Source organism: Cuculus canorus, chromosome 1 (assembly GCF_017976375.1).
Source record: "Cuculus canorus isolate bCucCan1 chromosome 1, bCucCan1.pri, whole genome shotgun sequence".
NCBI lineage: Eukaryota > Metazoa > Chordata > Aves > Cuculiformes > Cuculidae > Cuculus > Cuculus canorus.
In genome coordinates, this window is record NC_071401.1 from 117,732,871 (window position 1) to 117,758,120 (window position 25,250).

The window sequence follows — 25,250 nt, forward strand, 5'->3', positions numbered from 1 at the left end:
ATGAGCACAAACAGCTGGAGTTACAGCTACGGCTCATTGGATAGTAAGTCTGAAGGGAGAGCAGCAATGATTAAGGATGCTGAAGGCAGCAATACTTTCATTCACTTTATTTCCTAATTTGTTTTTCTGAGAGTTCAAGGAGCTTGCTCCAGTTCAAAATGTTATTCTATACTTAGTTTCATTTATTCCTAGAATCCATAAGATGGAAAATATTAACTGGAAGAATGCTTTACCCTCTGCTGTTATACGGTCTACTGAACTTGTTACAGCTCTTCATCTGCTTTTTGTTGGCTCAAAATCCAGTCACTAGAACTGCACTCAAGTTTTTCTAGGTGGCAAAGAACCTGTGGAAAATTGTTTAAGAGTTCTTTTTTAAAAATACATAGTTGGTTTAAATTTTCAAGTAATAAAACCAATTCTCCCCCTGCCCTTGTTAAAGTGAAATTGGTAAGGGGCTCTAAGATTTTATGTATTGGTTCTTACTCATTTGGTAAAAGGGTTTCTTGGCCATTAACAACAGCAGACAAGTGCAAAATCATCTACTCTTGCATATCCTCTGCAAAAGCAATCTGTATTCACAATGTTGCTCCGTTTACAGACCTAAAAATCTGTCTCTTCTACTAACTCGAGTGCCACTGATCTTTGCTTGGTATCTGTACACCCAGCACGCATACTTGTCTTAACACTGTTTTGTTCCATATTACCTAAATGCTAAAATCAAGATCAGGCAAATAATAGATTCAGGGGTTTTATTAGTTCTCCATGTGAGCATTACAATTTATAATACATCATATCTAGTTTTACCTCCAGAATGAATCTAATTTAGTACACCACAGTATTAGTAAAAACAAGCCTGATAAGTGGGCTATGAACTTCCAACTAGCATCTTCATACCCTTCAAACAAGGCAAGCTAGAATGTCAATCACTTTACAGACATTTAGGTAGTGTTTCCCAAAAACAACCCAGCCCCGAATTAAACTAGGAAGCAGATACAATTTAAAGCAGGAAAGATTCATTTGGTCATTCCCCTCCCCCCAGCAGAATTTAATTACCAGCTATAGTTTTGCCTCATTACAGTTTTGGAATCTCAATTAAAAATCCTGGAGTCTGTTTGGATGGAATCGTACGTGCCAGTTGGCCAGCTGCCTGTGTTTGACAGCACCTCCTTACCGGTAGCCAGGTCCCGGCTGGGTGTAGCCCTGGGAGCCGAAGGGTGGCCGGTTGCGGGCATAGGGGTTGGGCGTGCTAGGCCCGGGGGTCATGGTGCTGCCGGGCGGGGGGGTGAAGCCAGGCCTCGGCTGGTAGGCGCCAGGTGCTGCCTGGGAACCGGGGGGACCGCTATAGGGAGCCGGCTGGGAGGCCTGTGTGGTGTAGGGCTGCGGTGGGTAGCTGCCCGCTGGGTACTGCGGAGGCTGCCCTGCCGGCAACTGCTGCGGCTGCCCCGGGAAGGCAGCAGCTGGGGCCGGGGCCGCTGGCTGGCTGTAGGCTGGGAACTGCTGGGCTTGCTGCGACGGGGCTTGCTGCTGCTGACTGTAGCCTGCTGGAAAAGCAGAGAGTGACGTGGGGTGAGAGACAGCAAAGAATCAAGGACATTTGCAGAAAGACCTTTTGGGTAGTTTTTTTTTCAAGGTGAGACACGCAAAACAATGCAGTAAGCACAGAAAGGCCAACCAAGAACAAACTGCACATTCTCCTGCCTTTCATATAAGCACACTGCCTGTTTTTACGCACTACTGTGGCAGCACAGCAACAGTGAAAATAGTATAAAATAGTTTTCCCAAGACTCACAAATTAAAAAATGACAAATAGTATTTTACCATCATAGCAAATTAAAAAGTCTTCATTGGCAAAAGAGGGCGAATACAACCTATTTCCCAAAGAAAAACTCAAAACTAAACTGTTATCAATAAATTTTAAGGGTTTAATTGAAGTCATACCTTTGATTTAATCATAAGTGTTTTCAGTTCTTTAGGGTTAAATATGAAAAAGTTGTGTAGAACAAAATACTTTAGTACAAAACTTCCATTTAAACATGTCCCAAATTGATTTTTCTGTATAAAAACAGCTTCCGAAAAGAAACTTCTCCTACTGAAGACTTTAAAGTGACACAGAGTCCTTTTATGAAGAAATAGCTACTTTTATCCATCATGACACACACCTGCAGCTACTTGCAATGAAACCTCTCCAGTGACGGGAGTCCTGTCAGCATTAAACACCAGACACACAAATTATTAAAAGTGAACAGCCCTAAACAGAAAGAGTAAGGATTGAAGAATGCACTGGAGTAAAGTCTGAAACTCACCTTGAAACTGGAGTCAAAAGTTTACTCATGAGACAAAACTTTGAAGGGTCCACTTTTACTACCATGAGTAAGTAACCACACTGCTGCCTAGGAAATCTACTAGCATGGGCATAGATCCTCCTCTTGGAGGACGTGGGTTTGAAAGAACACAATACTCATGGGAACAACAGCAAAACAAACAAAAAAATCCTACAAATCAAGATCTCCAAAGGCTGCTGTCAGTCCGTCCTCAAAAATGACTATATCTGAAAGATTAGGTTAGTCATGAAATAAGTTAAGAGGAGCCCCAGATCCGTTCGGTGGTTTCATGATGTTGATTAGAATGCAAATCTTGCATTGCACTACAGCCTTCACAGGGACTTCTCCAGGAAGATAATTAATTAGATGACGGTGGGATATGACTAGAAAGCAGATGGAAACCACTTTCTTTTTTTCCCACCCCTCAGTCTTTTTTAAGCCTAAAGAAAGCCAGATAGACCATTCTACTTTAACAGGCTCATTACTTCTGAAATTAGACTTCAGAAAGTCTGGCACTGTTCTAATTACAAATGTGGGGGTGAGAAATCTGCAGAGAACAACACCCCATTTAGAGACTCAAATCAATCAGCTCTCACACACTGCACAGGAACAAGGGCTGAGGCATAAACCTTCAGTTCCAAGTTTCCTAGAGTTCTTATCCAGGATGGATAACATGGAATTTCTTCATAAACTCCACAAGTGTTCTCATCTACATCAAAAAACTGATGCACTCCCACTGTATATATTGCACACCAAAAAAACGCCATACAGGCTCTATTCCAAGTCACTTAATGGTATGAGAGTCTTTTGTTTAGTTTAAGGAAGACTGTTTAGAACAAGGAGTGATAGATGCTTTCTGAAAGTATTAAGCAACTTGCAATTTGTTATGGAATCTTCTGTTACAGAAGTACATCCCTGTACTTTAGCTGGATTACGTTTCCTAGCATATACTATGCTGTATTGGATGCCAGCTCCTTCTAAAGTAAATAACTGGAAATTCTGAAGTCAAGTTTATTTGGGGTATATGCAAAAGCCAGCTTTTCATATTTGGCCTCACAGAAACTACTAGCGCACTAAAATGTTCTGCTAAAAGTCTACTGGCGCCTCTACTTGAGGCATCAGTAAAATCAACAACCAAAAAATACCTGTCACTTGAAAGTTTCTCTGAAATCACAGTATTCGTAATAGCTAAGTATACACTAAATGACAACTATAATCAGTGTTTACACTTTACCCCACTGTATTTTGTACATTGAGATCATTACAGATACAAGAAATAGAGGCCATCTTTATATACCCCCAATATTTAAGGAAGGTAAATTGGGATGTCTTAGTTACTTACTAGAATGTCAAGACTGTAGAAGTTAATCCTGATGATTGCTCATACTTATGGTAATTCATTTTGCTTACCTTTCTAGCAATGCATTCTCATTAATAATAAAGTCTGCTTTTGGTCACAGTCAAGCAGGACTGAGGTACCAGGACTCCAACTATGTACAAAAAATACACAGCTACAGTGTTCTCCTACTAAAACATAAGGAATTTATGAAATGTGCCGGTTCCCATCAGAACCAGATGCACTCAGGCTGCTCAGCACCCTGACCACAGGTCCAGAAGCTGAAGCACACAGGGTTGGGCATTGGAGGACACCACCTACAGCTAACTCACCATTGGAGAGAGCTGCTTACCTGGGTACTGCATACCATACTGCTGCTGAGGCTGAGCCTGCGGTTGCTGAGCTGGATAACCAGGCTGTTGGTACTGCTGATACATCTGACCTATGGATTAAAAACTTATTTAGTTGAAACCCAGTACCCTAGCTATTTTATAAACAAACAGTGAACATCACCCTAACAGTTCAAATATCACAGAAACAAACTCTCTCACAACATGTAAAAACTTATTTAAAAAGATCTGAATACAGTGATATTTGAATGATTCCACCTAATTACCAACTGAAATCAATATACAGATTTTAGTTTCTGAACCATAACGTTCTGAAAACTGAATGGTGTTTATCTATCTCCAGCAGGATAAATAGTTCTAATTTGGTACACTGGGCATACTATTTCCCATTTTCAGAGGATGTCTGAAGCCATCCACTCCAATTACTGCTACGCTGGTGGGTAACAGAACAGGAATCTTTAAATATCTCAATAAGTGTTCCAGGACTTACACTGTAAATTAAAGTACTTCAAAAGTTAATCATGTCTTCAGGTTGTCTGTTTATATTAGGTTTTTAAGACCATTTCTGCATCAAAGTACTGTAAGCAGAGTGGTACATTATTTATTCTGACCACATTTTCCAGATAAGTCATCCATCTCTTAGTACCTGACTTGCTATAAGCCAAGTTTTCTTAAGAGATCCAGGGGTATACAGCCTAAAGAAAACCCAAAACCATAACCATATATTCCTAAGCTTGATTATTCCAATTCAATGTTGATCTTTCCTAATTTATAATTTCTTGGCAAGAAGAGGCAGAATATTTGTTTAGACTTAACCTACAGGCCCTGTTGAAGCTTTAGGCTTCTGCTGTTTTTTACTTTAATAATAGGCACAGTCAAAGAATGAAGACAATTACCTGCCAAAATTTAAGTTCAGCTGAACTAGAGCAGACATGGAAACTTACTGAATGATTATTTGTTCTGCAGAGATCACCAGACTCTATAAATATACTGTAAGCTGTATCTTCAGAATTGTACAAGACAAAACCAACTCGGCTCTGCTCCCAGTCCTCCCAGACCCCTGTGCACACTGCTTTAACAAAGCTCCTTATTTCTTCTTTTCTCTGTGGTACTTGCAGCTGAAAGCAATGGTATTTCACATTCACACTAAGGTGTTCAAAATGTTTTGTAGTGCTACTGTCCCTTTGAAGTTTTATTTTTTATGCAATTATTGTGGAACGAAAAGAGTGCTAAACACAAGTCTTGAAGATAATTTAAGCCTGCTAGCTTGATAATTGAGAATTAGACACTTGGAATGAATGGATTTTGTCTCTTAAATGCAGTTATTGGTAAGTTCTGGGAGAACAACCAAAGGGCAGGCTCCCTGTGTCAGTATCATTAGCTACAGGCTAACAGACCACACTGGCACCTGCTACAGACAATCATATAAAGGGATATAAAAGAAAGCATGAAGTTTTTCCAAGGCTTTCTGAGAAGGCTTGCTGTCTTCACCAGGGTTGAAGCATTAGAGAGGTGGCTCCAGTGCCATTTAAGAAAGCATTCTTAATTTATGTGGTCAGGGATCCTATAGGTCCTTAAATACACAGCTTTCCCTCTCACCAGATTTTACTCCGAAAACAAATGAGCTACAACATCAGTGTCTGGTTTTGTACTTAGTGCTTATTGCAGTCAGGGATCTGCCAGCATTTACCATTGCTCCTGTGCACTGAAAGAGCCATTTTACCTTGATTTAGAAAAAGGACCAAATGGGTATATAGTCACATAACATTCTTTTCCCTAAAAGATCATGAAGTCCTTAAATGAACAAACTTCTACACCTATTTTAGCAAAGATAAAAAAAATGTCCACATCTGTACATAATTGGTTTCTGTGTGTGTGCAGCAACTGGATTTAGCGATACAAAAGCACAGGCATGCCACAAGAGATAGCAGTATACTTAAATGTCTTTGCCATATAGATTTAATTCAAATTAGTGAATGCTTAAAATTTTATCAAGGGAGGCAAGCCATCCATTAGTATCTGCACAAAGAGGTGAGGTGACTTAGTATTCACAAATAATGATTACCAATAAGCAATTATAACCATCATATCATTTATAGGCAGACAATGGCATTAAAAAGCAATCCCTGATATACCAAAATGATTGACGTGTAACTGGCATCATCGTTTTACTTATATCCTCAAAATACTGGGAAGGGGTAGGGAGAAGCACAGCTTAGAGTGCCTTGGTTCTTTTATAAGAGGCAAACTGATATATTAAAACTAAAACTAGTTTCTAACAAGAACACATAAGAACTACTCTGATATGAGCATAGACAACTTCTTTCCTAACTAAAATGAGTTTTCCTGAAACAATTACTTTGTCCCTTCCCAGGTATTTGTAGCCATTCAGGGTTCCAACCTACTGCTGCTAGAGCTTTTAAGTGTTCCACTGCTTTGTTTCAGTTCTAGTTTAACATAAAAACTTAAATCCTCATACCTTATAGTATTTAAGTAAAAGTAAAATAAAGTAAAAAGTCTATATTCATAAAATACAAATAGCTGAAAGTATATTTTTTAATACTGTTTTCTAGCTGCTCACAAAAGAACCTGAAGCTTTGTTTTCCAAAAGTAGCTGCCACACAAAAACACTGAACAGTTATTTTATCTTTAAGCTTGCTGTCTCGTTTATATCACCTCACGAATTCTTAGGAAAGTAAGCAAAAAAAATCCCCTGAAAGCAGAAAAATAAGTTTTATAAGCCCCACTGCAACCAAAAGCATTTATGCCTGCTTAAATATTATGTCTAACTACAAGTTGCTCAAATACTCTGTTTTATCAAAATGTTACTGATGCCCTTCAGACAAAAGTATTCCAAGTGACTGTGGATACTGTCATCACCTCCAATAACGCCTCTCACATTTACCTCAGCATTATGTCAGTTTAGGAAGCAGCAGAGGGTTGTAAATTGTTTCTATGCTAGCACATAAACAACTTTATATTGTAGTCCATTCAGAGGTAGAAATACCGAAGCAAGTCGTTCCACAGTCAGTCTCATCCTGAAATATGCAGGTCCAACTAGTGCTCTTAAATATCAATAGAAAAATGATGTCCAAATGTCCAAACCTCTGAGTAGGTTTATTTTTAGAAGTCAAATAATGTGTGAAAGGGCACAGTGCAAAGGAATCTGAATATCAGAGTTAAGACCTTAGGGTTTTAAAGAGCGCTAAGTGAGGCTTTCAAGGGTTACACAGGAAAACTCCAATGAACATAAAATAGTTATAAGGCTTAACCTGGCTAGTACAAAGCCCTGCACAGCAAAGAAGCAATGCAGTAATGGCCCTGTTTTGTTAGATAGAAATGATAAGTAAACAACATTTTTAATTCATAATAAACAAGCCAAACTATTAGCTGAGTGAAAGCTTGACACAATACACAGAGCATAATACAAACTAAGGTTTGCAGACAGCTTTAAAGTGCAGTGTTTATAAATCTGCAAATCTGCCTTACAGTAAAATGAACATGGATGCAAGTAGAAAACAGTACCATAAAAACCCTCCTCCTGTTCCATCACCTACCCTTTAAAATAAAGCTACTGCTCCACCTGCCGTTTCTACATTGAAGAGCATGTGAGGAAAAGGTTTGCTGCCTAGTGGCACAGACGAACTTGCAGTTAGGTTATCAACTTTGAGTCTGCTAATTGGAAGTCTTAACTACTAACCACTCAGATTCAGACACCACCGTTCACTTCCTAAATAGGGAAAACACATTGGTTACCTTCCACTTGACCAGTCTGTGGCTGTGTTCCAGGGTACGGTGACTGCTGTGCCTGAACACCAGGGGGGTGGGCTGCAGAAGAGGAGGAAGCAATGCTGTCTGGTGTTCCTGATCGCTCTTCTGCAGGGGCACTGGGTGGTCCTAGAGGAGCAAAATCAAAATATAGTACATAAGACGAACAGAGTTTGAATTAAAAAAATCTAATACAAGACCATTCCCTTGCAATGTTTTTTTTATAATTTTTTTTCCAGTTCTCCACACATTCACATGCCAGTGTCATACCTGAGCTAAAACTAAATATATTTGCACATTTAAACTCTCCTCTGAAAATATTTTTTGTGGGAATTGATGTCATTGTCAAATGTCATCCTCCTGAGGAACCTGACCCATTTGCGGGATACAAACCTGTGTGACATGTTTTTTCCCCTGCTTCAAGCGTTAATCTTGCACACATACACTAAAGACCTGCTACATTTGGACAGAATATGGTCCTATACACCCACTCTTTCTCACTGGAGCAAAGGTGAAAAACTGCATGAAACACTTCAAATGTACCAGTGTTTTACTGTGCCCCATACAGGCCCAGGCAACAGTGTTTTTACCAAGAGCATGTGAACAGAAAACCTCCAAGGAATGTATTAAATTTGCACTCCCAAACAGAAGAAGGCACGCTTCAGTCTACAAGCAACTATCCACTTTAACAATTCCAAAAACATTCCAGCAAGCACCAAATGAAAGCATGGGAAAGGAGAATTCAGATTTTCTCTAAATCAGTGAGAAGTTTTGAAATATGCATGCATGTCAACAGGTACAATATACTACAAAAAAATGCAGAATACTTTGTGAGAAACAAGGGGGCTTAAACCTGGATCTTTCCAGCTCTTAGCTATACGAATGCTACCTATGAGACGTACTTTCAAATACATGCTTAAAGTTAAGAACAAGCATTAGAATTGCTGCAATTTCACTTCCAAATTTAAGACTGTTATATTTACACATTATAAATATGCATCCAACAAGCACTTAATTGTGTCTTGATATTACCCTCATTAGGGGGAAAATGAATCATATTTGCCTACTTCTGGGTTTGCCTTTATATACAAAACTGCAGGGTTACAGCTTTAGAAATGGGATTTCTTATATCCTGCTTAAACGGTCCTCTGTGATGTTCTTTTAACATTCAAAGCAAGGTCAAGTCAGTTCACCATATCAAAATAATTATGGAGACCCAAAAACATGGAAGCCTCACTAATGGTATGATCAAAGCATTAATAGACACTGAGGCTTTGTACCAAAAGGTAAAACTACTCCTTCAAAAATCAGATCAAATTTTACACTAGCTGTACTTCATATTCTACTCTATCACTTCATTGTTCAGATATGGCCCTGTAAGTTTTCAAGTACCATCAAACCTTTATCTGGTTTGTGAAATAATGATGCTGTGACAATACTCAAAACATGCCGTGGAGGAAATCACTCAACAGACCTGACCAATGGAGCACTACCCCCATTCTGAAGACAACCACTCCGCCTGCAGGTACAACTTTAGATCCTGCACAGCTGCTATCATGCAATGCGCATCTATTCCTATCACTACACACTCTTGCCAAGGCAGCCACGCTGTAGAAACAAGCTCCAGTTGCTATTAGCTTGTCCATCTGTATCATTCATTACTTCATACACCATATAAAATTCACATGCTCTCAAGTTGAAGAGTACATAGCAAATCCTGTTAGCTAACAGCAGTTTTATTTTCAAGTTTCAATGCCACATCTTAAATTTTGCCAGATCCATGCAGATTCTGTGCAAAGCTTCTCCACGTTCTGCATCACACTCCCAATTACATTCAACATTGCTTTAATAAATTATTCTGAGTTGACTGCATGCAGTTTAGTGTAACCAGTTTTCATATGGTTAGCATTCTACTCACAGCTGGGGCCAACAGTCATTAAAGAATAAACATAATGCAGACAACTAGGTTGTTTCTTTATGTTAATAGTAAAAAAGTTAACACTATTTACATTTGAAACCAAACAGAGAAAAGGCAGGGTCATACAAAATACTGACTGACCCAAACAGCAGAAGCACAAGCCAAGAACATAGGCTGGACTGCAAGATCAAACTCCTCTAAGGCAGAGCAGTGGACACCGCTTTTCTATCACTGACAGATATCAATTAAGTTACTCTACACAACAGCTTTAAGTAATTCAGATAAAAAAAATCATTAAATTAAATTAAGCCATTATTTACTCCAAGCTAAAACCAGCAACATTTCAACATTTTGTATACAAAAGTTAGCAGACACATTTACAACATCTTAATATATCAAGTTTTAGAGTTCTGAACATAAAGAGTTTATATAGAACACTGCTTAATACTTCTGAAATACAAATGCCTTGTTACAGAACAAGATTTCAGTCATTGATTATGAACAGGTTTTGCTTTCCTTTTCTTTCACAAGATATGTTCTTACCTGACACCTGATCATCTGTCAAGCCAAATGCTGACATGACATTCTTGCTGATTTCATCCTGGTTCTTTAATGGATCAAATGCAGACATGCTTGCTGCTATAACTTGAGTAGATGGCTTAACATTAGAGTCAGCAGCAGCAGGCTTTTCTTCCCTACCATCTACAGCATCTACAAAACAAAATTGTTAATAATTCTTGAAAACTGAAACACCATCAGATAGATACAGTACTACAACAACTTTAAAATTGCATGTTTGTGGATGTTTCCTAAAAGTTTCAACTGCTGCAATGCTTATGCTATGTAACAGTGATGAATCAGTGATGTACCTGAAACTACAATGAATCACAAAGATTAGGTTTCATTGCAGTTACTTAAACATACACTGACACTGTTGAACATCAGTATCACATATCGCTTTGTCTTAAATTCAAAGGTACAAAGCTCCTCCTTCAACAAATTGTTCTGGTATGACTTGCCTACAGAGAATTTAAAATTAAGAAAACTTACAGGATAGGTTCTAGTTTATCACAGTGTTTTATCAGCTGCAGTTTTTGTTTTGTTCTATCGTCTTCTCTTCAAATGCTTCCTAAACTGACCGGTGAAGTTCATCTCTTTGCAATAATACAAGTAAACCTTACACCTCACGGGGGCTAACAAAGAAACAGGTGCAGATAGGGATCTGACTGGCTAGTTTTGTTTCCACTCTAAGATCATCACCCTCACCTCTTTCCAAATGGTTTATAACCAGAATCCACAGTATTCCCCTGAAGCTAGCAATTGCCTATATTGTAGGAACAGAGGCTGGGATTTCTAAACAACAAAAGCAATAAAACTTCGAAGTGTAAAATACAAAAGCAGCATTTGCTAAAGAAAGGCTGGAGTTCTTGATTTGCCACTTTACTTAGAACACTGTATTTCACGACTTTGTGTCATTGTTTTCCGTCCAGCTTACCTCAAACCTGCAGTTCAGCACACAGAGGTATAGTTTCTACAGCACAACAGCCCTAAGCTAGTCAATGAATGCCTCAAAACTGGGAGAATAAGACTTCCTTCCCCATTTTGCCTTCCCCTTATAACTCTTTCCCACTCCTACTTGCACCTTTGTGCTGCTTACCCTGAGACAGCTCTGATGCTGGTCTGAGCTCAAAATATGTGGATTCAATTTCCTAACCTGGCAAAAAAAGTGGATATAATTTTTGCTGAATTCACTTTTTACTGTTTTAGTGAAGCAGACTTGCTTAGCATCACAACAAGATAAGCACCAGAGCTAGCCCAAAGTAAACAGTGAGACTGGTGAGCTGGGAGCAAGAACTCTTCAGCAACAACAAACTATTAATTCGGCCCAAAGCCCTCTTAAAATGTGGTCATCACTCACAAGTGTTAGTTACAGCATTTTCATACATTGCAACAAAAACATAGACTTTTAAATTTTATTCCTAAATTCAACTTAGTGCTTTACTCCAGATAATTTGAATAAAAATTCTGCCTCTGAGATAACCTAAGCATTGAAAATTGAGTTCTGAACCATCAAGCAACAATTAAGAATTATCATAATTAGTATTCAAGCCTCCATTTTTCACTTCAGTAAATTGCACACAACTCTGCAAATCCAACCAAGCAATACTCTGCCAAGGCCACCTACCGCTTTCAGGCAGATTAGTGGAAAGCCCTGGTTCAGCTGGTGGTTCTAAACAGTCCAGTAAGCGATTAACTTTATTGCGAAGCTCTATCAGCTCTCGACGCAGGTATTTCACCTGATTAGATTCTAGGGGTCTTGGTTGTCCATTCACTGCAAAATAGTGGTTAAATAAATTTAAGACTGAAGTAACATTCTGACATTGTTTAAAATTGCAAAAAGAATTCTTAACTTTTTACTTGCTTGTAGCATCATCCCCCTTGGTGGAGTTTAAAGTGACACAGTTCAATCAACACAGACTGAAAGCATTGTAGAATTTACTGTTCCTTTAATATAATCTCAGTTCAGCACAATCCACAAAACCAGAACTACAGAGTAAAGTCTCTAGTTAAAGTTTCTGCATTGTTGACTCATTTCTATGGATATATCCTGAACAATACAAATGTCATACTTGGTTCTGAAAAGCTGTCCCTTTAGAACTAAAGCAGCACACACACCACCAATGCTGCAGTTCATGAATAAAGTCAGTGTTCAGGTTGAAGACTACTTGCTGTTCCTTGGAACTAGATGCTAATTCACCAATAGCAGCTTGAAAATAAAGAAGTATTTTATACAAAGGCCAAAGGGTAAATGTTAAAATCTATTCAATTTTAAGCAATTAATGTTAGCTTTTAGTAGTGTACCAGTAACATTGCAAGCTTATAATCTTAAATTTCTCACGGGCCTGTGAAGAAAACCCCACAAATGCCAGTGTAAGATAACATGCACTCTAAGTACAAGTACTCTAAGTAGTCTTATGAAAATTGTTTCAGTTTCCATAAATTCAGATGTGAAACGTCAAGTGAGAAAACAGATATCATTTATTAATCCAGTATTTTACTGATTTCATTCTTATGAGCTGATAAACTGGAAGTTTTCAGTATCTTGCAGTGAAGGCCACTGCTTGAGTTTTAACAGACATTATTAAAAAAACAAGAGATAAACAATCTTCTGTACTTACCAAATAATGTCAGCTTAAGTATCCTGCTGCACTGAATTGCAAAGGAAAGGTCTGAGCTATCAAAAATTGTTATAAGATCCCCATCTGAAAAGAATACAAAAAAAGTTACATAAAAAAAAAGCCTATTAGCTACTGAACTTCATTTAGAGCAGACTGAAAAATAACATTCTCTATTTGATCCTGAAATCACTAGGAAAAAAGTTACAATTAACACAATCACAGAAAGGGTACCATACCTCATTATATGGAGGATACGAAAACTGAAGATGAAGAAGCAATAAATAGAGGGGGTTTTTTGGTCTTTACTAAATAAGGCTTGTATACTCATTTTGCTGAGCTACAATCAGACACACACCCTGCTGACTTAAAAAGCATCTGCAATAACTTGAGTAGGAAGAATTATTTCTAGAATTAGGAACACTTAAAGAAAAACAAAGTCATTCAAAACAGGGGGCTTTAAAAATATCACAACAAAGCAACAAGTTAGACATGTATGTAACGCAAAACAAAAACATTTATTATTTTAGCATGAGAGTCAGTGTGCAGGGAAATTATGCACAGAAGGTATGACAGAAGAATGAGTGGCTACAAAAAGGAGCCTTCTGACATTAGCCCTTTCAAAGCTGCATAGAGCTCATCATTCTTTTATGTTTGCATACGTAATGAAACATACGAGCTAAGACTTCACAAAGGGCAACACCAGAAAGATCGACACAGCCAGTTAGTTATATGCCTATTACAAGCGGCTCCAAAGGGGTACTGTTCACAGACAGGAGAGTCAAGATAGATAGCACAAGCCAATCCCAGTTCGATTTTTAAAACACAAAATATGCACGCTATCAAGGGAAAATTTTAAGTGACTAGAACTCTTTTTCAGGTTCTTGTCAGAACACCGAGGTGCAGATTGCTTTTCAACAAGGGAATAAAGTTCCAGTGTAAAAGTGAATATAAAAATATTTATCAGCCTTAACGCACAAATAGAAATGAAGACATGCAGATGTCAAAGTTATTAGAACAAAACTTTTCTCGCAAACCAGGAATCTGACATGAAGTCTCAGCTCTTTGCCATTTATTTTTCTGTGGCAGATTTCAGAGGAACTCTGAATCCCAATGAATCCTAATGAACCTGCACGTTGCTATCAGACACAGGAACTACATAACAACAGTATGGGATCATTTATTCTTAAAATACAAAGGGCTATGCATAAAGCACTGAACAATTTTAATCCTACTATGACCAAGAAAGATACTAAGTTCCTATTAAGTCTGGTCTCAAAGTTTTTAACCTGAGTCAAGACAACAGACAACCACATTAACACCACATCTACTTAACAAGAACACGGATAAAACAAGCCTATTCTCTTTGGCAGAACAGATTTTCTGCTCTTCTAACATATTCAACAGATTAGTAACAGATTAAACAAACACAAATTAGGCAGTGTGAAGGAAAGAGTGGGAACACACTATCAGGAAAAGGCATGTACAGGCAGAGGGAGAGAGGAGGGATAGCAGAAGCACTTGCTGAACACCTTGAAGACTGGGAACTGAGATAAAAATATTAGGGAAGCTTCACCTTCAGAAGAAATAATGTTAGACAAATGACACAGCATGGAATAAAGCGAACTCCAGGCTACCAATGTTCCTCCCTAAAAAACTATTAGAAGGAAGTTCTGTGGATGATACAGAAATACTGCAGATTACTATCTAAAAATCCTGAGCTACTACTTGTGCACTGCTGACACAAATATCCAACTTTATAAAAGTTATGCTTAAAAATTTTAAATAAATAAATGTTTCAGTATAAATAGCCATATGATGGCAAGCTAAAAAAGCTCAAAATCTGAAGAACCATACATTATAATTTTCCATATCCTGAATGTAAGTAACACTTCTGCAATAGAAGCTTTTCTTAGTACCAATATCATCTAACAACGCCCATCAATCTTCAGTGGAGCTCTTTTCTAACAAAATAAACAAGGAATCTTATAAATACTAACAAAGTGATGACATAAAATAATTTTTAAGTATTCCTGAAGGAAATATTGTTGTCTCCAAAGATTTTATTTGTGTCCTGTGTCCTGATTGCAATTTCACAATCTCAAAAAACATTGGTTGACAGCAATATCAGTCATGGATTTGCTGAGCAGAGACTGGAAAGTCTCCAAGAATGGAGGCTCCAAAACCCTCGAGGGAACCTGCTCCAGTGACACACTGCCCTCACGGCCAAAACTCAAGCTCAAGCTCTCAAACTGCAGTTTATGACTGCTGCCATCTGGTGCTACTGAGAAGAGCTGAGATTCGATGGTCTTTGCAACTCCTAGTTTGCTGGAAGCTATTATTAGCCCTGTCCTCAGCCTCCTCTGCACCACAGTGAGGGAGCTCTGCTCCTTGTAGGTCACCTGCCCTAGGCTCCTCATCACATCCTGCTGGACCCTCTCTAGTTTCTCCAAGACTTTTTAGCCTGGGGTCCAGGGGTCAAAAGTGAGCATGGAGTTCCCAGTGAGGTGGGCAATAGTGTCCCTGTCTGCCATTCTGATCCATAACCAGGCTTATACAATCAGACCCTAAACAAGCAACTTTCGTAAAGTTTAACAGTCCTTTCCCTTTTGCAGTGGTGTGGGTTTTTTTTCTCCAACTCAAACACTTCCTCCAGCTTTTCAGTATCCTTTCCTAAAGACTGACATCAAAATCCACCAGTGTCTAACACAAAATCCTTTTATTCCTTATTCTCCTGCTCACAGATAAGATTATTACTTCTATTGCCAGTGTACAACATTGACAGATCATCTTATGATGCTTTTCTGTCACACCAGTCAATACTTGGCTTCATTGCCTGAACAAAAGTGAATGTTATGAACAGTAGTTTATCCTGCATAGCCAAATGGAAGTTTACATTAATACACATGGTTTACACAGATTAACACAAATCAAAAAACTCCAGATCATTCCATCTTATTGTCCTTCACCTATTTTAACATCGATGAAGGCAGTTAAGAACAATGGTAAAAGTTTTGAATTTAAATTGCTAGCAGAAAAAAAGGTCGAAAAGCACCAAATATGGAATCTTGTTAGAAGCATAAAGTTAGTACCACAATTCGCATTAACAGCCATTGAGCTAGCACCCAGTAACGCATATGCTAGTATTCATAAGGTATATGTATATGTCAAACCATACAAAAGTCTGGCAATTTAAGTGTATTAGATTTATCAAACACACTTCTCATTTTAAGGAATGTCAACGAAGCCTAATTCCTGTTATCATTACATAGATAGGATATAAAATATTAATTATTTTCTCTTGAAGAGTAAAATAAACTTTCCTTTTTCTACTAATTTTGTTATTTCAAGACTTTACCTTTCCAGTTTTTAAAAGCAGCACAGCTTTCAATTCCCATGTACTCTAAATATTCCTTGCTATACCAATTATATGGGGTTTTTTTAATCTTCAGTAAAGGCTAGTGACTCCCTTAAATTACCAATGGATTTGAAAGTACTTTAACATTAATTTTGCATCATTATGATGTCTTCTGATTTTTGTAACATTAGAAGTTAGAAGAAATTGGAAATGTTGAAGACATTAGAAATACGCCTCATTATCCCTGACCCTGCCAGCTATGCTTCCTCATCTACTAGTTTCATCTACTCTTATAAAATCATTTTTTTCCCTGTTCCATTTCAGGGGGTGAGGGAGGGTGTAGCTTCCCTTCACTTTGGTAAAATTAAGAGACATTGACTAACACACCACATTGCCTACATACACTATGAGTTAATAAATCATTATTGGCTCTGACACAAAGACATCAACTTGTATTGCAAGGTAACGAAGAACAAAAATTAAAAGCCAATCTTACGTTAGGCACTCTAGTTTTAAATTCAAGCCTAACAAAAAAAAATAGGAACTCTTCTATTACTGGCTCATTAGGGGCCATATAAATTCATTGCTGGCACTCATCGTTGAGTTTTCGGATTTTTTTATTGTTTTAGACACTGGGTTTTACTACATATTCAAAAACATGAAGCAGGACATGAAAATTAGTTCAAATCTAAAAGAGCAATCTACTTACTTTAGAAGTTTGAAAGATGCCCAAGCCTGAACACAAAACCTAACTCCACAAGGCAGTAATCAAACAGAAACTTCTTTCCCCTGGTAATTAATAAAAGCACGACATAACCTAAATGTAACTTAGAAATATGCTTCTGACTATCTTAGTCCAGAAATCCAGAGATGGAAGGCTTGGGATTTAAAGTATCCTAGACTCTCCAATTAAGCACACAAGTTTGACACAAACAAGATGTATTTAAGTATCACGGCGGTTTGATGAAACCACAATATTTTGCAGAAATTAAATAGAAAATCCCATATCCATAGCCTGAAGATCACTAGCTTTGTGACCATCACCTAGGATAATATAGACAGAAATTTCATGTCACGATGGAGAAGTACGTCCTGTGACAGAGAAAGATAAAATTAAAGTAGGAGTTCTGTAGGCAGTGAAATACAAAGAATGAAACTATAATTACTGTCTCCATCATGTACCATTATCTTAAAAAAAAATAAGACAAACACAGAGGCATACAAAATCAGAGAACTACACTTTAAGAACAGGTAAGAACGCAAAAAGGGACTAGAAGGTTTAACCTAATGAAAAAGCATTTAAACTACTTTTGTCTTTCCCTGTCCAGAAAGAAAAGCTAAATTGATTACGTGGTAAAAGGAAAAACAAAACTACCACAAATCCATTGAATCTTCTTCCACTAGAGATTAAGACCCAAAATATTAGCCATTCGTTGCATATCAATTTTGATAAGCAATATGTCTCAAATGTTTCATGAGGTAATTCAAACAGAAATTTTATTGCCTAGATGTTGGCACAAAATTTATTTGACATCTTAGGTACCACAGGCAGTGCTAAAGTTTCTACTGCTATCCAGAAAAACGAACCTGAACGCCTCAGTAATGTAGCTTTTTTACTGTGCACCAGTATAATTATTACAGTCTTTGATCTTAAGAGATTTTTGGATTTTATCACTTCACTCTGAGTTTCATTTTATTAATACCACCTCTCTCTCTCCCAAATTAGGTAACTTACCCACGCCCCACACTGACATTCAAAGAGGAAAAACCCTCAGAACCACTACTTTCTCCAAGCATCTCAAACATTCATTCTGTGGAAGTCCTTCTACCTTAAGGTTTCATTTGTTCAGCACCAATAATTGATATTTTCTTCGAAAGAAACTACATAAAACCAACGCCCAACAGTTTCAAACTGTCACACAGAGGAAGCATTACTTTTAACAAATATTTCAGGTTAAGTTAAAAGTTTCTTATCGTTACTGATGGAGGAAAACATAATCAAGAATTACTGCTACATCAACCAAGTCTTATAAGAGCTTGTGTTATATAAACACGCTTATTCACTCCTCGCCTTCCAATGCACTTGATCACTGATAACACAAAAAAAATGGTTAAATGAGTGGACAGCAGAGAAACCTGCAGTAGCATCAACTTCCTGCAACAGCAAAAAATGAACCTTCAGACAGCTAGTATTTCTGGAAAACCAGAGTAAATACTATGTTAAGACAGGACAAGCACAGGAGATACGGCTCCAATTGCCTGATTCAAACGATTTCACAAGAAATCATTTGCCAAGGAAGCCAGACAATTTTGAAGAGGTGAATTTGATAGTTTACGTCCTTTGATAGACCACACCAGGGCAACAGTGGTAATTAAACCTTACCTTCATCTTTATATTTTATAGTAACTTCATCATTGCTCAGAAGTTTTCCTCTAAAAACTCTTTGCATCATTAGCACCAATTCATCATAGGTGATATCTTCATTATGAATAGGAATTCTCCTAATATCTTCCCCAAGCTGAGCTTTGATGATCAGCTTCCCACTTAAGTCCAGCTGCCCGTTCATGGTGGATTCCTTATCACCTGCAGACCAGTTAACAACAGAACATTATAATCATAGAAAACTAAATTGTTAGATATTTAAAAGTATCTGATGACAGTTCTGAAACTTTCCATCTTTGGAAAGCATTACTGCTAGGAAGCTCTCCAGAGAGCTTCTCTCAGACACATTCTATGATGCAATAATTTCTCAAACAATAAAGTTCACGATACACTAACTGAGGTCACTAGCAAAAGGGCAACACTGTAAGGTCAGACACTTCAAATCAAGAGTTACTAGTGCTCAGAATTTAAAAAAAGAGATTTTTAAAGTCAGACAGCTTTTAAATATGTGTGACATTTAAAAATGTCAAATTATTTTAAGTTCTCAGCTGTAAGCTGTCATTGGGGACAAGCTATATAGGAACTAATATTCCCTAGGATTTGGGTTTGAGACATGTTTCACTTTACCTGAGAGAGGTTTTATACAATAGCAAATGCTCTCTGCCTTACAACATATTGGTTATATTACCATCACATCAGATTATTTTTACACCCCCCATAATTATGAAAACCAGCAAAAGGGTTTTTTTCCATTCAATAACAGACTGCCAGAACAAAATATTTTATTTCAAAGATTATAGGTGGATTTATTAAGGCTATCAAGCTGAATCGTGCATTATTTCACAAACAAATGAAAAAATAAACAAAGACCTAACACTGGCTTCATTATATGACCACATTGAGGGTTCGTCTCCAGAAAGCAAGATACAACTTTATTTCCTTTTTTTTTTTTTTAATTTTGACTGAGATGCTTTAACCAAGATTTTAGGTTTTTAAAAGCCGGTCAATAGACCACACATGAGCTACTCATTAGGCTCAGAGCCACATATTTGTTAGACAGCATACAAGGTCAGAACAGTCTGTTACTCTCAGTGCTTTAAGAGGAGGACAACTGCTCCAATTTAAAAGTCATCCTGTGCCCAAGCAGCACCAAGCATATACCTCAGTTATACCTTTAAGACTTTATATAAAACAATGTAAAAATTAACACTTTGTACAAGGCATCACTCTTGCTAAAAACCACAAAGGCCTCATGTTTAAAACAAAAATAGAAGCTACAGAGAAATTACTAAGAAAAAAAAAATCTAGATTGCTAGTCAAAAGTATTCTTTCTTCACTGCTTTGGACAGGGCCAAAACAATAAATCTAGAATGAGGAGCAATTAAAGAGGCAGTTATCTTAACGTATGAAGTACGAATATTGGAAATCTTGGTAGAGATATGTAGATATTCCTCCCTTACCTTTGAGGATGTTACAACACAGTGCTTTATGAGAACTTTGCTTTGGTCAGCCTATTTTTTCAAGTACTACATTGAAAGTTACTTTTCTTCTACCAGAGAAACAAGACACTCAGTTAAAGCCTTTAATAAATCACACCTTGATGCATTTATATATACTTACCTCTACTGTTTCACTGGTAACGTTTTATGTTAAGTATGAGTAGTCTGTGTTAAGTTTTGTGTAGTATGATACTATCTGTAGATTGCAATTCAATTTCTGGATTTTTTTGGTAATTAACATAAAGCAACAATTCCCATGCAAATCCTTTTGCTTAGCTCAATGGCATCCAAAAAAAAAGACAAGCAACTAATGAACAAAACTTATTCTCTAATCTCTCCTAATCACACATACCAATAGGTAAGTGGATATGGTCTAATTGCAGAGGAAAGGCACCTGCAATTAACACAGCAGCCAGGTTGCTGCTGAAACACTATGATGAAACAGTGAAGTTTATAACATTGTTAATGTTTGCCAATGCATTATTCATGTTTTGCAACAGAGGAGCCTTGATTCAGAGATATCAACTCAGTCTAATTAAACACTTTAAGCTTGTTGTAAAAGCACAGGTTTCTGCAGAAGATGTTCGGGATTGTTTGATTTAATTTAAAGCATTAAAAAATAAAATAGCATCCATCCACAGATTTTTTTCCCCACCTCCTTTCTAAAAATATATATTTTTCATTACCTTGTCTGTCTTACTGATGCTGGATTATTGGACAGGTTTCTCACCTCACTTCAGGATAGAGTTAGGATAAGCCGCCATGCACTGTCAGTGGCTGAAAAGAGGAAATTGCATCAGAAAAAAAAAAAAATCTAATAAATATTCATTTACAGCACTCTTCCTTAGAATTGTATACTTCAGATCAATCACTCACTTTAAAACATCTTAGCTAATACACTCAAGTAAAAAAGTCAGTCTTTTATCCATAATATAATAGTTGAGTACTGTAGAGTGTGAAGTTCAACTAAAACAGATGTCAAACAAGAATTTTAATTTCATAAGAGTAGTTTGTTTTGCAACTGCATGTAGGAATACCTAATAGCAATGTGTTCCTTTCCAGGACAGTGCTCTTCCTCAACAGTGTCAAAGTACCCACTTTTACGATCACTATCTTAAAATCCCAGGTTAAATTAAAGAAAAGAAAGTTGGATTGATTTAGCAGTATAAAAGCCTAGAAGGCCACTTCTTAGCTGAAGGCTGAAGCCTCTGTAGCATTAAGTAACACGTCTTCAAGGACAGACTGCACAGCTGTAGGACACGCTACCAAGAGGAAAGGCAGGGCAATGCCACTTTCCCACAGTAACAGCCAGCAAACCGGGCAAGAAGAATTAAATGCAGTCAGAAATACAGAACCACTTAAAAATATGATCTGCCCTCAAACCAGCTTAACATCATGTTTTTTTCTGCTAGAAAGTCTATGTGATGTACTGCCTGAAGTTTACGGAGTTCACCTGTTTACTACACAAGTGCTTAATGTCCAGAGATACAAGAAAATGATTTAGCATACAGACCAGTCCAAAGGAGAACATAACTGTGCTCCTCCCTCCCACCTGACAGGCATTCCCTATTTAGCACTCTTTCTCCTTGTCTCTCTCTCTCACAAACACAGTGAATCTCAAACACCTATGATCTGATTTTTAGATGATTCACTGCTAATTAGAGAGAAAAACGTCAGCTTCTCTCATCTACATGAAATTTGGCTTCACAGCTCTCCTCTTTCAACACAACTGGAAGTAAACCAGAATAGCCAGGCATGACCCATACAGAACGGAAGCAGAGAGCAAGCAAACCCCAGTGAACGAATAAAGTCCCTTCCTAGGCTGGCAGCTGCTCCCCTCATTCTGGATACAAAATGCACACCTTTCAGAAGGGCTGTACTTGTTCCTGACAGGCAGAGGGCAAGACTGCTGCGACATACTAGGCAGGTCAACAGGAAAAGATGACTACTCTGACTCCTCACACACATTTTTTGAAATTAGTAATGCATGAAGATGGTGCCCCTTTCACGCTAATCTTGCTACAGCTCCAGGTAAAATTTACTGCAATGGACAAATAAGGGAGCCAGGTAACACATCTAAGAGTGGTCCCACTTAGTTAATTTAGCACCTGTCTCCTGTTGCTTAAACAACAGAGCTGGGTACTGGTTTTGCTTCTTTACCATAACAATGTAAAGCACTTGGAAATTAACAACAGTAAGAATCAAACCTCATCTGTAATTCCTAACAATACAAATTTTGGCAGACACCTCAGCTCCTGTGGCCTTACAATAGACTGAATGCAACATCTGTACCTTTGTGCAAGAAAACTAGCTGCTGTAATGTTCTTACACCACATGGTCTTATTTACCAACATTAATCACAAATGGTATGCCTACCAATGATTATGGAAAAGTAACAGTAATGCATTTAAATGCCTTTTTTTTTTTGTCCAAATGTTCTCCACTCTGCTTGAAGATGTCCAGGTTTTAAGAGACAGATTCCAAGCACTGCAACTGCTTGCAACTGTTACAGATAACTATATGAAACATTCTAATTATTGAATTACACAGCATTTAAGCCTTTCTCTCATCACTATGACACAGCTGAATGGATGATTCCCTTGAGAAAGTTTTTCAGGAAAGTCACCCGGAATGCACACTAATGAGCTTTTTAGCAGAACCAATTACAGTGCCTACTTTCTTGAGTGGAAAAAAAATCTAAGCAAAAAAAAAGCATTAATGTCCTCCTGTTTAAGAAAGGCTATTTTCTATCCTTCCTGGCATACCACATGCATTTTGGACGTACTGAAAAGGATGGGGCCTTGGGCAGCCTGATCTAGCAGGAGATGTCCCTGCCCACGTCAGAGGGGTTGGAACTGGAAGATCTTTAAGGTCCTTTCCACCCTAAACTATTCTATAATTTTTTTTAATTCCCTTCTTGGCTCTCTTTCCATTCACAACATATACAAATCTAAGCAGTGCATGTGGATAGTGACTGTACAATCTAAGTCAGTCCCTTCAGGATCCCTTCTAAAGCCATGATGTCATAGCCATTCTAGTTATCACTACCATATTTTGCACAGCAGCAGAGAAAAATAGCTTTGCCCAGCAAGGCAAGGATAGGCATTCCTGCTTCACTCTTTCCTCTGTCAAAAAGGGGGACAAGGAACTAGACATAAGGAAGAATTTAAAGTAGATATAAGGAAGAACTTCTTCACCATGAGAGTGGTGAGGCAGTGGCACAGATTGCCCAGGGAAGTTGTGGATGCCCCATCCCTGGAAGTGTTCAAGGCCAGACTGGATGGGCCTTTGAGCAGCCTGGTCTTGTGGGAGGTGTCCCTGCCCATGGCAGGAGGGTTGGAACTTGAAGATCTTTAAGGTCCCTTCTAACTCAAACTATTCCATGATTCTACGATTCTAAGGAAGAACTGGGCCTAGCTCTGCCTCCCAAATCCCACTCGACAAAATCGTCAGTTTTCCCAGGACAGCTGAGGGAGGGGGAATCAGAGAATCATAGAATCACAGAATAGCTCGGGTTGGAAGGGACCTTAAAGATCACGTAGTTCCAGCCACCCTGCCATGAGCAGGGACACCTCCCACCAGACCAGGCTGCCCAAGGCCCCATCCAGAAAGCAGAGCTCCTTCTCATTTTCCTCCAGTTCCGACCAGAGCAGCCTCGACCCACCGGGGAGTAGAAATCACAACCAGCAAACGAGGTGCCTCCGCAGTTCCCCTGGCTCCCGGGATAAAGAAAGAGGCTCGGTGTGAGCGAGGCCCCGCGCTGCCCGCGGGGAGGCCTCTGCCCCCAGTTCCCCAGGGCCGGGGACGCGAGGGGTCTCCCAGCCGCTCCCACAGGGGCCGCGTCGCCCCCAGCACCGGGGAGGGGAGTGGGGGGCGTCTCGCGCCCAGCCCTCAGTGACAGTCCCTCCCCCTCATCCCCTCCCACTCCCTTACCCTGGCTTTACGGTCCCACCGGTGGAGACTCCCCCGTCGCCCAGTCCGAGCCCGAGCGTAAACACAACAGCCGCCGCCGCCACCTCCGCCACCACCACCTGGGACGTGGCAGGGGGAAGAGGAAGAAAAAAAAAGGGGCTGGAAGGGACAGCTGCGTCTGCCGGGCCTGCGCCAGCCGCGCGCATGCGCGCTCGAAGCCGCCAGACAGGCGGGCAGACACCTCAGCGCGCACGCCGGAGCGGCCACGCCCACGCCACACCCCTTTCCCGCCTTCCGCCGCCGCGCGACCGTGCGTCGACTGATGGGGGCGTGGCTTTCCCCAGGGGGCGTGGGTTTCGGGGTGGTGCGAGTTGGGGCGTGGCTTCTCGGGCGATAGGCGTGGTTTCCCGTAGGGGGCGTGGCCACCCCGTTGCGGCTGGAGGCGTCTGGCGCTGCCCTCTGTCCCCGCCCCCGCCGTGCGTGCCCCCGCGCTCCCCTGGCGGGGATGGGATTCGTTTAACCTGCGTTCAGCAAGCAGCCAGAGTTTAGGGTAAAGCCTTTCAGGCTCTCTTGCAAAAGCTTGGGGGAAAGGAGGCTGAAGGGAGAGGTCATCGCGCTCTACAACCGCCTGGAAGGAGGTTGTAGCGAGGCAGGGATTGGTCTCTTCTCCCAAGTGACGAGTGATAGATGAGAAGGTATGGCTTCAAGCTGCACCAGGGAAAGTTTAGACTGGATATTAGGAAATAGTGCAATGTGCACTCACAGCCCAGAAGGCCAACCGTATCCTGGGCTGCATCAAAAGAAGCGTGGCCAGCAGGGTGAGGGAGGGGATTCTGCCCCTCTATTCCTCTCTTATGAGACCCACCATAAGAAGGATACAGAACTGTTGGAACAGATCCAGAGGAGGGCTACAAAGATGATGAGAGAGCTGGAGGACCTCCCATATGAGGACAGGCTGAGAGAGTTGGGGCCTGGAGAAGAGAAGGCTCCGAGGAGATCTTACAGTGACCTTCCAGTACCTGAAGGGGCTACAGGAAACATGGGGAGGGACTGTTCACAAAGGCTTGTGGTGACAGGGTGAGGGGCAATGGATGTAAATTGGAGAGGGGCAGATTTAGGCTAGACATAAGGAGGAATTTCTTCACGCTGAGGGTGGTGAGGCACAGGCACAGGTTGCCCCGGGAAGCTGTAGCTGCCCCATCCCTGGAGGTGTTCAAGGCCAGGTTGGA

At 39.5% G+C, this 25,250-nt stretch overlaps 2 protein-coding genes across 3 annotated transcripts in view; both read right to left on the minus strand.

Moving 5' to 3' along the window:
- Positions 1–735: 735 nt before the first annotated feature.
- On the minus strand, positions 736–24,253 carry TFG (trafficking from ER to golgi regulator). 2 transcript variants are annotated; one of them, XM_054057024.1, is made up of 9 exons: positions 24,043–24,253; positions 20,796–20,886; positions 18,611–18,811; positions 12,873–12,956; positions 11,879–12,025; positions 10,237–10,404; positions 7,764–7,904; positions 4,010–4,099; positions 736–1,538 (listed from the first exon to the last, which is right to left on the minus strand). In XM_054057024.1, exons 3-9 carry the CDS (start codon positions 18,792–18,794, stop codon positions 1,168–1,170), a joined length of 1,185 nt encoding a protein of 394 aa, XP_053912999.1. In that variant the 5' UTR covers positions 18,795–18,811; positions 20,796–20,886; positions 24,043–24,253; the 3' UTR covers positions 736–1,167. The 2 variants fall into 2 exon arrangements, with proteins under 2 accessions (XP_053912999.1, XP_053912998.1); XM_054057023.1 differs by having other exon boundaries at positions 736–1,541; positions 24,043–24,252.
- Positions 24,050–25,250, minus strand: part of ADGRG7 (adhesion G protein-coupled receptor G7) — a 32,089-nt gene continuing 30,888 nt past the window's right edge. The window contains 1 exon segment of the mRNA XM_054062554.1: positions 24,050–24,600. Coding sequence (XP_053918529.1) covers positions 24,050–24,600 — 551 coding nt within the window.

Coding starts and splice junctions, on each gene's coding strand:
- TFG (XM_054057023.1), bottom strand. CDS start 18,794: ATGAACGGGCAGCTGGACTTAAGTGGGAAGCTGATCATCAAAGCTCAG. Junction 12,026..12,872: donor ACTTAAGCTGACATTATTTG/GTAAGTACAGAA, acceptor ACTATTTTGCAG/TGAATGGACAACCAAGACCC. Junction 10,405..11,878: donor CACTAATCTGCCTGAAAGCG/GTAGGTGGCCTT, acceptor TTTGTTTTGTAG/ATGCTGTAGATGGTAGGGAA.